Source organism: Sinocyclocheilus anshuiensis, unplaced genomic scaffold (assembly GCF_001515605.1).
Source record: "Sinocyclocheilus anshuiensis isolate Anshui unplaced genomic scaffold, SAMN03320099.WGS_v1.1 scaffold2144, whole genome shotgun sequence".
Taxonomy (NCBI): domain Eukaryota; kingdom Metazoa; phylum Chordata; class Actinopteri; order Cypriniformes; family Cyprinidae; genus Sinocyclocheilus; species Sinocyclocheilus anshuiensis.
Window position 1 is genome coordinate 280367 of NW_015547642.1, and position 12915 is coordinate 293281.

General features: G+C 40.0%; 2 protein-coding genes and 1 long non-coding RNA gene across 4 annotated transcripts; 2 read left to right on the forward strand and 1 right to left on the reverse strand.

Moving 5' to 3' along the window:
* The first annotated feature begins 311 nt into the window (after nt 1-311).
* Nucleotides 312-12357, forward strand: LOC107701901 (uncharacterized). The gene is made up of 3 exons (XR_001635702.1): nt 312-402; nt 2518-2520; nt 12346-12357. It is a non-coding gene; the product is annotated as an uncharacterized LOC107701901 (long non-coding RNA).
* LOC107701900 (tumor necrosis factor receptor superfamily member 11B-like) lies at nt 1832-6639 on the reverse strand. The gene is made up of 4 exons (XM_016504048.1): nt 6572-6639; nt 6096-6477; nt 5100-5279; nt 1832-2358 (listed from the first exon to the last, which is right to left on the reverse strand). The coding sequence occupies exons 1-4, from the start codon at nt 6572-6574 to the stop codon at nt 2057-2059; spliced, it is 867 nt and encodes a 288-aa protein (XP_016359534.1). The 5' UTR covers nt 6575-6639; the 3' UTR covers nt 1832-2056.
* LOC107701899 (uncharacterized) lies at nt 3167-5082 on the forward strand. 2 transcript variants are annotated; one of them, XM_016504046.1, is made up of 2 exons: nt 3167-4649; nt 4741-5082. In XM_016504046.1, exons 1-2 carry the CDS (start codon nt 3261-3263, stop codon nt 4750-4752), a joined length of 1401 nt encoding a protein of 466 aa, XP_016359532.1. In that variant the 5' UTR covers nt 3167-3260; the 3' UTR covers nt 4753-5082. The 2 variants fall into 2 exon arrangements, with proteins under 2 accessions (XP_016359532.1, XP_016359533.1); XM_016504047.1 differs by having other exon boundaries at nt 3167-3461; nt 3553-5082.
* Nucleotides 12358-12915: the final 558 nt, after the last annotated feature.

Sequence of the window (12915 nt, forward strand, 5' to 3'; positions counted from 1 at the left end):
AATCTATACGATGTTTAATAGGGAGCCAGTGCAGTGTTGACAGAACCGGGCTAATATGGTCATACTTCCTGGCTCTAGTAAGAACTCTAGCTGCTGCATTTTGGACCAGCTGGAGTTTGTTTATTAAGCGTGCAGAACAACCACCCAATAAAGCATTACAGTAATCTAACCTTGAGGTCATAAACGCATGAATTAACATTTCTGCATTTGACCGAGAGAATAGGTCATAATTTAGATATATTTCTGAGATGGAAAAATGCAGTTTTACAAATGCTAGAAACGTGGCTTTCTAAGGAAAGATTGCTATCAAATAGCACACCTAGGTTCCTAACTGATGACGAAGAACTGACAGAGCAGCCATCAAGTCTTAGAGAGTGTTCTCGGTTATTATATGCAGAGTTTGTTAACAACATGCTAATAATGTTAGAAAACATGCTAGCTACATGCTAGGAAGATGCTAACAATATGCTATTAATTTTAAAACGTTAACAACATGCTAATCATGCTAGAAAGATGCTAGCAACATGCTAATAATGCTAACAATATGTTAACGTGTTAATTAGCAACATGCTAATCATGTTAGAAAGATGCTAGCAACATGCTAATCTTGTTAAAAACATGCACTGCGTCCCAATTCACCTACTTATACTATGCCCTAAAAGTGTACTCTTTTTGTGAAGAAAAAGTACATACTTTTGAGTATGTAGCAGAATGGTAGGCAAGCTTTGGGACTTACTACTTCATCATAATTGCGTCTTTAACGGACCGCTCTTTCGTTTAGTTATGTGCATCCTGTCGGTTTAAACTGGCCTGTCAATCATCTTGTCACAGTTAACATCATCCACATACCGTTTAATTTAATTTCCTACCGTATTGGAGAGAAATGAAGAAGCACGTTGCGGGTCTTTCGTGTTTGCACAATGTTGACCAATCGTATCTTTATAAAAATTCACAATGTTGTTGCAGATTAAATATAATGCAGAAAACATTAAATATATAATACTATTTAGGATGGATAGTGTGCGAATTGGGATGCAATGCATGTTTGAAACATGTTAGCAAAATGCTAATCATGCTGGAAAAATGCAAGCAACAGGCTAATCATGCCAAAAACATGCTAGCAACATGTTAAATCATGCTTGCAATGTGCTAGTAACATCTTATCTATCTAAACCTTTAAACGGCAAGCTTTTACAGCTGCTTTCAGGCTAGGCTTTCTCAAGCCAACTTCAAAGCTTGTTCACAAAGTTTACTCATCTAGTTTTGTTTTCATTATTAGTTTTAGTAATTTTAGTACTTCAGCTTGACTTACTTTATTTATTATTAGCTGCCAAAACAAGTTTTTTTATTATAATTTTTTCACTTAATATTTGTTTTATTTAATTTCAGCTTTATTTAAATTACCAAAGATTTTTAATATAGTTTTAGTTAACAATAACTAGTTCTAAATGATCAGATAAGACCGTCAACCCAAGATTACTTGATAAACTCTTTTCCTAGTTTAAATTTCATGTTTGTTTCCACAGCTGTGCCTTTTCAAATGCATTCTTGATTATGAAATTTGAATAAGTAAATGCAAAACAAAACTGCAAAATAATGATTTTAATAACTAAATATATCGAAATTAAATGCGATATCTTAAAATAATGCGATATCTTAGATAAACCCTAGAGACAATATTTCACAACCGCCAGAAGCTCTTTTCACTGTTTAATGAGCTGTTTTGTAGTCTGATACAGTTTAGTCAATAAATAGAGAAAGATTTTTCAATGCAAAACCAATACAAAAAAAATTAAATCATCTGTAATATTTACAAAACAGTGGAGTCTAGTGCAATACAGCATGTGAAATTTATTAGGAGGACAGACTGTAAAGTGCATGAGAACAATCTGAGCTTCCAACATCCTTCACTGGAACCTTAAACTGATCCAGCTGTCAAAGTAGTTAACGGTCAGGACCAAATCTGACGCACTTCGACATTCTATAAAGCAGGTGAGACAGTGTCAAACGCAAATCGCAGTGTGTGTTTCAGTGCAGTGTGAACAGGCTTCATCTGTCATAATGTTACCAGTGTAGTGCTATTGCAGCGATGCAGGAATCGCAGGATTTTGCGTGTGATTCTGTCCGCGAGGAGATAGGATGGACAGATAGACGGCAGGTTCAGCGGTGCCTCCTCTGATGTCTCGTCGCTCCAGAGCTGGAGCCGCTGCAATGGACCCTCGGCCCTCCGCAGCGCCGCTCGCTTGCCAAACTTCTTCCTGCGCAGACGGCGGTTCACTAACTTCTGCAGACGCCCAATGGGAGTCCCGTACTGAATCTGCAGACCGGACAGAACCGGCTCGAATAAATCCACCAGTTCTGAAGAAAAACACCAGCGGAGGATCAATTTAGAGATGCAACATTCTCACACAAGTAAACTATTTACATTACATTTACATTAGATGATTTAGCAGACATAAGCGACTTAAAAACAACGACAGAGCAGCAGTATAGTATAAGTGCTGTGACCAACCCCAGTTAGTACATAGCAAAACTACACTATAAAAATCTTTTTTTTAAAGATTAAACAAAGATTACTGGAGTACATTTTACAAGAATAAAAGACAAACAAAAAAAGCTGTTAAATACTGCAGTTTAAATCTCGCAATTCTGTTTATATATCGCAATTCCGCGTTTATATTGCAATTCTGCATTTACGTCCCGCAGTTCTAAGTTTACTTCTTGCAATTCTAAGTTTATATCTCACAATTCTGTGTTTAAATCTCTTAATTTCTTACTTTACATATCACTATTCTAAGTTTATATCTCACAATATTCTTTATATCTTGTAACTCTAAGTTTACATCTCTCAATTCTAAGTTCATTTCTTGCAATTCTAGGTTCATATCTCGCTATTCTTAGTTTACCTCTCACATTTTTCAAAATTGTGAGATTTAAACTCAAAAAGGCAGTTGCTATGGTGATTAGGGTGGTTGTCTGTGTAGTTGCTATGGTGACCTGAGTGGTTGTCTGTGCAGTTGCTATGCTGATCTGAGTAGTTGTCTGTGCAGTTACTATGGTGATCAGGGTGGTTGTCTGTGCAGTTACTATGGTGATCAGGGTGGTTGTCTGTGCAGTTACTATGGTGATCAGGGTGGTTGTGTGGCTACTTTGGAGTTACTATGGTGATCAGGGTGGTTGTCTGTGCAGTTACTGTGGTGATCAGGGTGGATGTCTGTGCAGTTACTGTGGTGATCAGGGTGGATGTCTGTACCATTGCTATGGTGATCAGGGTGGATGTCTGTGCAGTTGCTATGATGATCAGGTTGGTTGTCTGTGCAATTGCTATGGTGATCAGGGTGGATGTCTGTGCAGTTACTATGGTGATCAGGGTGGTTGTCTGTGCAGTTACTGTGGTGATCAGGGTGGTTGTCTGTACCATTGCTATGGTGAATAGGGTGGATGTCTGTGCAGTTACTGTGGTGATCAGGATGGATGTCTGTACCATTGCTATGGTGATTAGGGTGGATGTCTGTGCAGTTACTATGGTGATCAGGGTGGTTGTCTGTGCAGTTGCTATGGTGAATAGGGTGGATGTCTGTGCAGTTACTGTGGTGATCAGGGTGGATGTCTGTACCATTGCTATGGTGATTAGGGTGGATGTCTGTGCAGTTACTATGGTGATCAGGGTGGTTGTCTGTACCATTGCTATGGTGAATAGGGTGGATGTCTGTGCAGTTACTGTGGTGATCAGGGTGGATGTCTGTGCAGTTACTGTGGTGATCAGGGTGGATGTCTGTGCAGTTACTGTGGTGATCAGGGTGGATGTCTGTGCAGTTACTGTGGTGATCAGGGTGGATGTCTGTGCAGTTACTGTGGTGATCAGGGTGGATGTCTGTGCAGTTACTGTGGTGATCAGGGTGGATGTCTGTGCAGTTACTGTGGTGATCAGGGTGGATGTCTGTGCAGTTACTGTGGTGATCAGGGTGGATGTCTGTGCAGTTACTGTGGTGATCAGGGTGGATGTCTGTGCAGTTACTGTGGTGATCAGGGTGGATGTCTGTGCAGTTACTGTGGTGATCAGGGTGGATGTCTGTGCAGTTACTGTGGTGATCAGGGTGGATGTCTGTGCAGTTACTGTGGTGATCAGGGTGGATGTCTGTACCATTGCTATGGTGATCAGGGTGGATGTCTGTACCATTGCTATGGTGATTAGGGTGGATGTCTGTGCAGTTACTATGGTGATCAGGGTGGTTGTCTGTGCAGTTACTATGGTGATCAGGGTGGTTGTCTGTGCAGTTACTATGGTGATCAGGGTGGTTGTCTGTGCAGTTACTATGGTGATCAGGGTGGTTGTCTGTGCAGTTACTATGGTGATCAGGGTGGTTGTCTGTGCAGTTACTATGGTGATCAGGGTGGTTGTCTGTGCAGTTACTATGGTGATCAGGGTGGTTGTCTGTGCAGTTACTATGGTGATCAGGGTGGTTGTCTGTGCAGTTACTATGGTGATCAGGGTGGTTGTCTGTGCAGTTACTATGGTGATCAGGGTGGTTGTCTGTGCAGTTACTATGGTGATCAGGGTGGTTGTCTGTGCAGTTACTATGGTGATCAGGGTGGTTGTCTGTGCAGTTACTATGGTGATTAGGGTGGATGTCTGTGCAGTTACTGTGGTGATCAGGGTGGATGTCTGTACCATTGCTATGGTGATCAGGGTGGATGTCTGTGCAGTTGCTATGATGATCAGGTTGGTTGTCTGTGCAGTTGCTATGGTGATTAGGGTGAATGTCTGTGCAGTTACTGTGGTGATCAGGGTGGATGTCTGTGCAGTTACTATGGTGATCAGGGTGGTTGTCTGTGCAGTTACTATGGTGCTATGGTGATCAGGGTGGATGTGTGTGCAGTTACTATGGTGATTAGGGTGGAAGTCTGTGCAGTTACTATGGTGATCAGGGTGGTTGTCTGTGCCGTTGCTATGGTGATTAGGGTGGATGTCTGTGCAGTTACTATGGTTCTCAGGGTGGTTGTCTGTGCCATTGCTATGGTGATCTGGGTGGTTGTCTGTGATCTGAGTGGTTGTCTGTGCAGTTGCTATGTAATTGTGAACATGTGTGTTCCTGTACCTTTTTGTGTGACCTGGTCACAGGTTGCACACACATTATCATGCCACCTGGATCCGGGAAGCACCAGCTGTTCATCAGTCTTGCATGCGCTGTGAGTAACGCATGCTGCATGTGTCTTTCTGATATCTGTGAAGTGTCCGTCTGCACAAAGCTTACACACCGTGTCTCTGTGTGGCGTCCCTGCAGACACATAATCAAACAACACAACAGTCACCATGATCCACCTTCACGTGAATCACTGTTTGAATAAAGCCAGTGCAGACACTGTGTCACTGCGGTCCGACCACAGCCAACAAAACACCAGTTGTGTGACAAAACCCACTAAGATTTTAATGATAATGAACAGTGAGTCCTTCAGATGAAGTTAACAGTTGCCAAGCAACGTGATGCAGATCTAACAGGTGTGAATATCAGCTGTTGTGCTGTTGCCCAGCAACCATAAACAAACTACAGTTACACTTGGGGAAAAATAGTTAAACTACATATTAATTAATATTATGGATTGTTTTGAATATTTATTAATAGTTAATAATACTTTATTAATACTACTGCTGCTGTTTTGCAAAAAAAAGAGAAAAAAGAAAAGGTTTTATAAAGATTACATTGTGAGTTATGAAATGTAATATAACTTTAAATGTATTAAGATCTATCTATCTATCTATCCATCCATCCATCCATCCATCATCTATAACAATTCATAGTAAATCATTAAATGTATGATATTAAGACAAAACTGTATGTTATTGATGTTATATAAAATAAATAATCAAATGTGTGATACCATAAGATTATTAAATTAAGATAAATTATTCTATTTACATAGAATTATGTATATAATTGAATGTGTGATATTAAGATCAAATTGTGAGTTATGAATTTTTTTTATATAATTACATTTAAAAGTAATAAATGTAAAAATATAAATACATTTTTTACAGTTACACACACACACACACACTCTCACACACACACACACACACACACACACACACACACCTGAAGCTTTGACTCCGTGACCCGGTTTGCACTCGCTGTGTCTCCTGCAGAAGTGCTCGTCCCAGAAGAATCCGGCCTCACATTCGCAGACTGTGTTCACGGTTCCGTTACACGGCCGAACGACCCGCTGATGATCGGAGCACGCGCCGCACCGCAGGCAGTTCGGGATGTAGTTCCAGAACTTTGTGAACAGACCCGGACCGCACGCCACGCAGTCCGTCTCGCGGGAGCTTGTGCAGTGCGCGCCCAGGCGAGTTCCCGGAGGACAGCTTTTACACTGCAGCTGCTGTCCGGTGACCGGATCCGTGCGCCGGTAAGTGGGATCATCCGCCGCCAGTCCGGCTCCAGACAGAACCGGCAAAAGCACTACAGTGAAGAGAAACTAGAGAAACCGAGAGAAACGTGTTATATAGAAAGAAATGAATATAGATAATTAAACGTGAGATATAAGATATAAAGTCTGAATAATGACTCACCATCGCGCGCTGCTGTCGGGCTTCATTGATGCGCGCGGTGTGCACGCTTATATCCTCACATCAGACACGCCCACCCACGAATCCAGCTCATCTCTAAATAATGCGATATTAAAACTAGAGCAGAACCCTGAGTCATTTCACCTGCTGCACCAGAAAACAGAGCAGAGAGACCCTTTTCACGCCTGAGAACACCATCTACATCACCAGCATTCAGTAATAATAATAAAAGCAGAACACAAGTTAAGTTTTCATAACCACAACTAATCTCAATTTTGAAGGTTACATCTCATGATGTGATATTGATAATATGGTAAGAATTTTTCTTGCGTAACAGAATGCTTTTTCACAAACATTACCTCATCACCAGATCTCATTACAAATTACAAAATTTCACAATATAGAAAAACCACGGTTCTGTTAGTGGAGTTTAGATTTTTCATGTGATATGACTCTTGATGCACAAAAGATGTTTTAGTTTCACTTGATTCAATATTGAGATCTTGTATCACCGATTAAGTACAAATTCCCTGCTAAAAACACACCTGAAACCGGCTTGTGCTGGTTGGCTGGTCTTAGCTGGTTTTATCTGGTCTCGCAGCCTGATCAGCTAAAGAAACCCGCTCTAAAACCACCAGCTCTGAGCAGGCTGGAAGACCTGCTAAAAACAGTCAAGCAGCCCAGTCTGGTTTCAGTTGATTTCTTTTTTTCAGCACATGATTTGGGTCAGAATCAATATTATAGCCCAGAGGTTCTTATAATATGAACTAGCCTAAGCTGGTTTAGCTGGTCTTCCAGCCTGGTCAAAGCTGGTATAGCAAGCTGGTTTCCACTTATTTAGCTGGCCAGAGACCACGGTAAACTTAGTTATAAATGGTCACGCCACTCTTGCAATAAAAATAAAGTATTATAAATATAAATAATGTCATGTGTGTTTGACTTATAGGACAGAGAATATTGTAGATGAAGTGATCCCTGATCATTCATTTTTGACAGTATGTCAAATCACCTTTATTTATATAGCGCTTTATACAATACAGATTGTGTCAATTTTTCAGTTAAACTCAGTTCATTGATGATTCAGTGATATTTCCAGAAATGAAGTGTCCCCAACTAAGCAAGCGGCAAGGAACCAAAACTCCATCGGTGACAGAATGGAGAAAAAACCTTGGGAGAAACCAGGCTCAGTCGGGGGCCAGTTCTCCTCTGACCAGACAAAACCAGCATGGCGTGGGTTAATTCCAGACTGCAGCACAGGTCAGATTAGACAGTCTAGATTTGTAAATGATCTGAAAGTAACACAGTCTATACTAGTAACTCTAGCAGCACTACTGGTTAAGTGTTCTAGCGCCTCCTGCAGGCCGATGACAGATACAGAGATGTTAAAGCCATAGTTCATCCAAAAAATTATGTCAATTACCTTCTGGAGTGGAACACAAAAGTCGCAATAACTTGCATTGTATCTTTTGTCCATACAGTGGAAGTCAAAGGGAACCTGAAACAGTTTGCTTACCAACATTCTCCAAAATCTCCACATAGAAGAGAAAATCATACGTTTGGATGCCACAGAATAAAAATAAACAAACAAATAAATCAATCAATAAAAAAGATAATCACAATTTTTTTTCTGAAGTCTGAATTGAGAGATATAAACTCAAAATTCAGAGGAAAAATCAGAATTTTGAGATATAAACTCACAATTACACAAAACATTCAGAAATGCGAGACATAAACTCAAAATTCAGAGGAAAAAGTCAGAATTGCGAGAAACACTCAACAGACCTATCATTCTACTGATCGTTGCACAGTCACTTACACTCTGCAGAATGTCTAAAGTGGATCAAAATAAAGTGTAAGCAGATAAAATGTCAAAACTCTGAGTTTATATTTGGCAATAATGACTTCTTCCTCAGAATTACAAGAAACAAAGGTCAAATTGTGAGACAAATAGTCAGAGTTACCTCTTTTTAATCCATAGTGGAAAAAGGTGTGAGGGCGAGTAAATGATGACATTTTTCTATACCAGGTGAAACTCACCCTTTACTCCAGTTACAGTGAGCATCTGATTCGTCTTGTTTCTAGACTGATCACATGACATGCTCATACTTTCACTGAGGTGTGTAAATATTTCTGTGCATTGCTGTCAGAGGCGCACACGTCAGTCAGCAGCATCTCACACACTGCTATTTGTAGCCTGTTTTATCAGATTCATTGTCATGCATTCTGGATGAACTGAATCACTGAACATTCAAACATGGTGACGGAGCATGAATATGTTTGCTAATAGCAGTTAGATAATCACTACAAAAACGATGAGTCATCAGCGGGACATTTCCCATTTCAGGGGATTCCACAAACTCAAACACACTCGAGCCATTACGCACGAACATCCTCCTGAGCATAGCATGTTACTAAAAATGTGGAGGAAGTGAGATGATATCAGGGAATCCTTTGGGCGGACAGCAGTTTACATCACAGTCAAACACAGGGTAACTAATGAAACTAACCCACTCAGATGAATCAGCCGAATAAAGGCAGAATTACTAACAAACATCAGTAGCAACTGAATTTCTACAATCCTAGCAGCTCTTTTAGTGTGACTGTAGCTGGAGCTTCTCGTGTGTTTCTACTGTCAAATCTTGACTGATTTTGATCAAGTAAGCGTCAGAATAACTGCAGTAATATCTCCAGATGAACACTTACTGGACTGAAGCAGCTCAGCTTTACTTGATTCTCCATCAATCATGTTTTAGAGTCTCAAATCTGATCCACAGGATCATTTGAGGAGAGTTTGTTTCCAGAAGCTTTACTTTCACTGTTCCTCAGCGGAGGAATGATCTTCACAAGCCTCCAGAACATCTCACATCTTCTGAGGAGCCTTTATTTCTTCAGCTCTCAATCACTGCATTATATGTTTGGATCATTTCAATCTCATCTTACTGAGACAGATTACTGCATATATAGAGTGATGACTGATATTTAGATCATTTTATGTCAGTATCTGCTGCACTGTTATAAAGATCTCATTGATTTACATTACAAGCATCAGAATCTCATCATATAACTATCAGCATCTGCAGCAAATTTCATGTTTTTTGCTCAGTTTGAGTCTCTGAATAAAACAGAGCTGTTTTTCCTCCATATTCTCACTGTATCAGACTATATGAGCCATAAAAGCCTGATACATCAAATATTAGATACTAAACATAAAACACGCAAACTTATATACATAAGTTTATAATACAATCCCCTCTTACTAAACCCTTTGTAGACCGATGTGCTGATATTCTGATACTAACATACTGTTTTAATGGGGATAGTATAGTCTTAAATATAAGACAAACATCAACATATTTCATCATGTTATCCCAACTCAGCATGTTTTTTTTTTTTTTACATTTTGAACAATGAATACATTTGAATGAATAATGAATAAATTAACTTTTTTTTTTATCAAGAATTTTTAAAGCTGTTACATGAATCATAGATTTAGTAAGTTCATTTGCCACTTGTGACACACTGCTCCCATGTACATAAATAACAGTGTCGTATGCATACATTTGGATATTAATGTTTGGACAAACAGACGGAAGATCATTGATGTAATAGCAATGGACCCAGAATTGATCCTTGGGGTATACCTGTGAGTATACTTAAGGCTATTGATTTATAATTCTGTTCGACCTGAGAAATATGATTCTATCCAATTCAAAATCTCTGGAAAAAATTGAAACCTAATAATTTAGACATAAAACCTTGAGGTCAAGAAACACTGCTCCAATAACCCCAGTATTATCCAATGAAGACTTAACTTTTTCAGTGAAGCCAAATTGCATTGGATGCATGGCAAACAAACTAATATTCAAATAATCAGTTATTTGCACTGCAATCAATCTCTATGCAACCTTGGACACTGTAGGAAAAGTACGAACAGGCCTATAATTACTAGGAAAGTCAGAATCTCCACTTTTCAATATAGGAACAACAACAGATGACTTCCAAGCAAAGGCTTCAGAATGGAAAGATAACGGGATTTTACTGCGCATTCATGCGTTTATCCGACACTGCATTCATCTGAAGTGTTTCCTGTGGATCAGTCGCGTGTTTCTACAGGAACACAGATCTAAAACGTCTTCAAGAATCACGCTAATATTTGCAATTCCTCTTCAAAGAAGTGCAGTTCATAATCTAATACAAATAATGACCACCTAGAAAACAGGGAGTGTTTCTTGAAAGAGCTTTTGAAAGACAAATAGACTGGAGGAAAAGCTATTCACCGTTTTACTGGAAAATCCAGATGGGTTTCTTTTTGACAGCACTGGATTCACTGGAATAATGAGACTCGGTGGAAGGGCTGTTTGTGTATGTCAGTTTCTCCATCACGTCTCAAACAGATCTCATTTCTAGGCACCTCATCCATTAACTAACCACAAAACCAAACTGCTTTTATAAAATAACTGTTTTGTTGAGTGAGTCACAGATGTGAAACCCACACACGCTTAATGAACTGTTTCATAGAAACAGAGATCACCACATATTCCCTCATGTAATAAATCACAGCAATAACAGATGATAATCTCAAACAAATGTATAGACAAACAGTTTTACGGATTCCTTGATCATCAGGCCTTCATATGCAGCTGAGACTTACTGGAATATAGATGCAGCACAAAATGTACAAAGTATTCAGACTGCAGGATGATTAAAGTGAAAAAGGGTGGAAATGTAGCAGAAATAGTGTCAACAACTAACACACACATCTCTTATAATTCTGACAATTCTGGTGCAATTTCACTGCAAAACATTATCCTCTTCCTCAGTATTTGTGTCTTGTTTTCCAGTACAAGTATCTACACATTTTTAAATCGAGATATATTTACTTGAAAAACAAAACAACTAAAAGATGTTTTACAGTTTTTCTCGATTGCTTAAACACATTTCTTGAAACTATGCCTCATATTCTCAAAACAGTAAACACAAATCCATAACGTCTCACCCAATTCCCCAAACATCCTATTTTCAGGTCAAAATGAAGCTCTACACTCAAAACCATTCACTCTTGCTGAAAAACCAAACTTTTCCCTCAGACATCACACACACAAGCTTTCAAAAACACACACGCTACAACATAGTATTACACACTGGTGCAATAAATTCAAAACAATATTTCCAAAACTGGCAAGTTATGTTGCTTGTGGTTCAACCCCTCCAAAACCTTTTCACATGGACACAAAAGACACAACCCATGTATACATTGTCACATTTTTATTCATTAATGTACTACACAGCACAACTGTAAAAAAAAAAATGATAATAATAATTCCGCCTCAGCATCCCGTCTTTGTTCTGGGTCAGGCCAGAGAATCTCGTCCACATCACAGGCTGTATTGGCCCTAGCCAGGCAGCGAGGGTAAAATCCTCTTGCATGCCTGATCCACCCCTGGCATGCATCTACTGATATGTCTAGGCAGGCTTCTTCCATGGCCTGGAGGAGGGGAGCACGGATATAAGGTTCTTGGTCATATGCTTTCCACCGCCATGCCGAAAAAAACTCCTCTATCGGGTTTAGAAAGGGAGAGTATGCAGGCAGAAAGATGTTAGAAAACCTCGGGTTATTGGTAAACCAGTCACGAACCAGAGCAGCGCGATGGAAGCTGACATTATCCCAAACAACAATGTAACGAGGCTGCTCTGGCTGTGCTGGTTCCCTGAGGTCCAGCTGGAACATATGCTCTCTTAGACCGTCAAGGAAAGCAAGGAGGAGCATAGTGTTATAGGGTCCTAGAATGGCATGACGGTGGAGTACCCCTCGTTGGCTGATGGCTGCACACATAGTGACATTCCCCCCGCGCTGACCAGAGACATTTACAATAGCCCGATGGCCAATTATGTTCCTCCCCCTTCTCGTTCTTTTGGTCAGGTTGAAACCAGCCTCATCCACAAAGATAATTTCATGGGGAACAGGCCGGCCTTCAATCTCAAAGATTCTCTGCAAAAATCATGAAACACAGTAGAGTAAATCACTGCCCTGAAGCACAGTTCAGACGGGCACAAATAGCAGCATAAACTGCTATACTGTGATGGTACACAATACTTCATACGATATCAAAACTCATACCTGAACATATTCCACTCGTTGGTCTTTCACTCTGTCAGAGTTTCGTTCGAAAGGGACTCGGTACGCCTGTTTCATCCGGAACTGGTGCTTTCGGAGGATACGATCAATTGTGGAGAGGCTGATGGCATTTATCCCTCGAAAATGATGATTATCCTCAATCACTCTCCTTTGAATCTCTCGCAGGCGGACATTATTGGCAATGACCATGTTTAAAAGCTCCCTCTCTTGC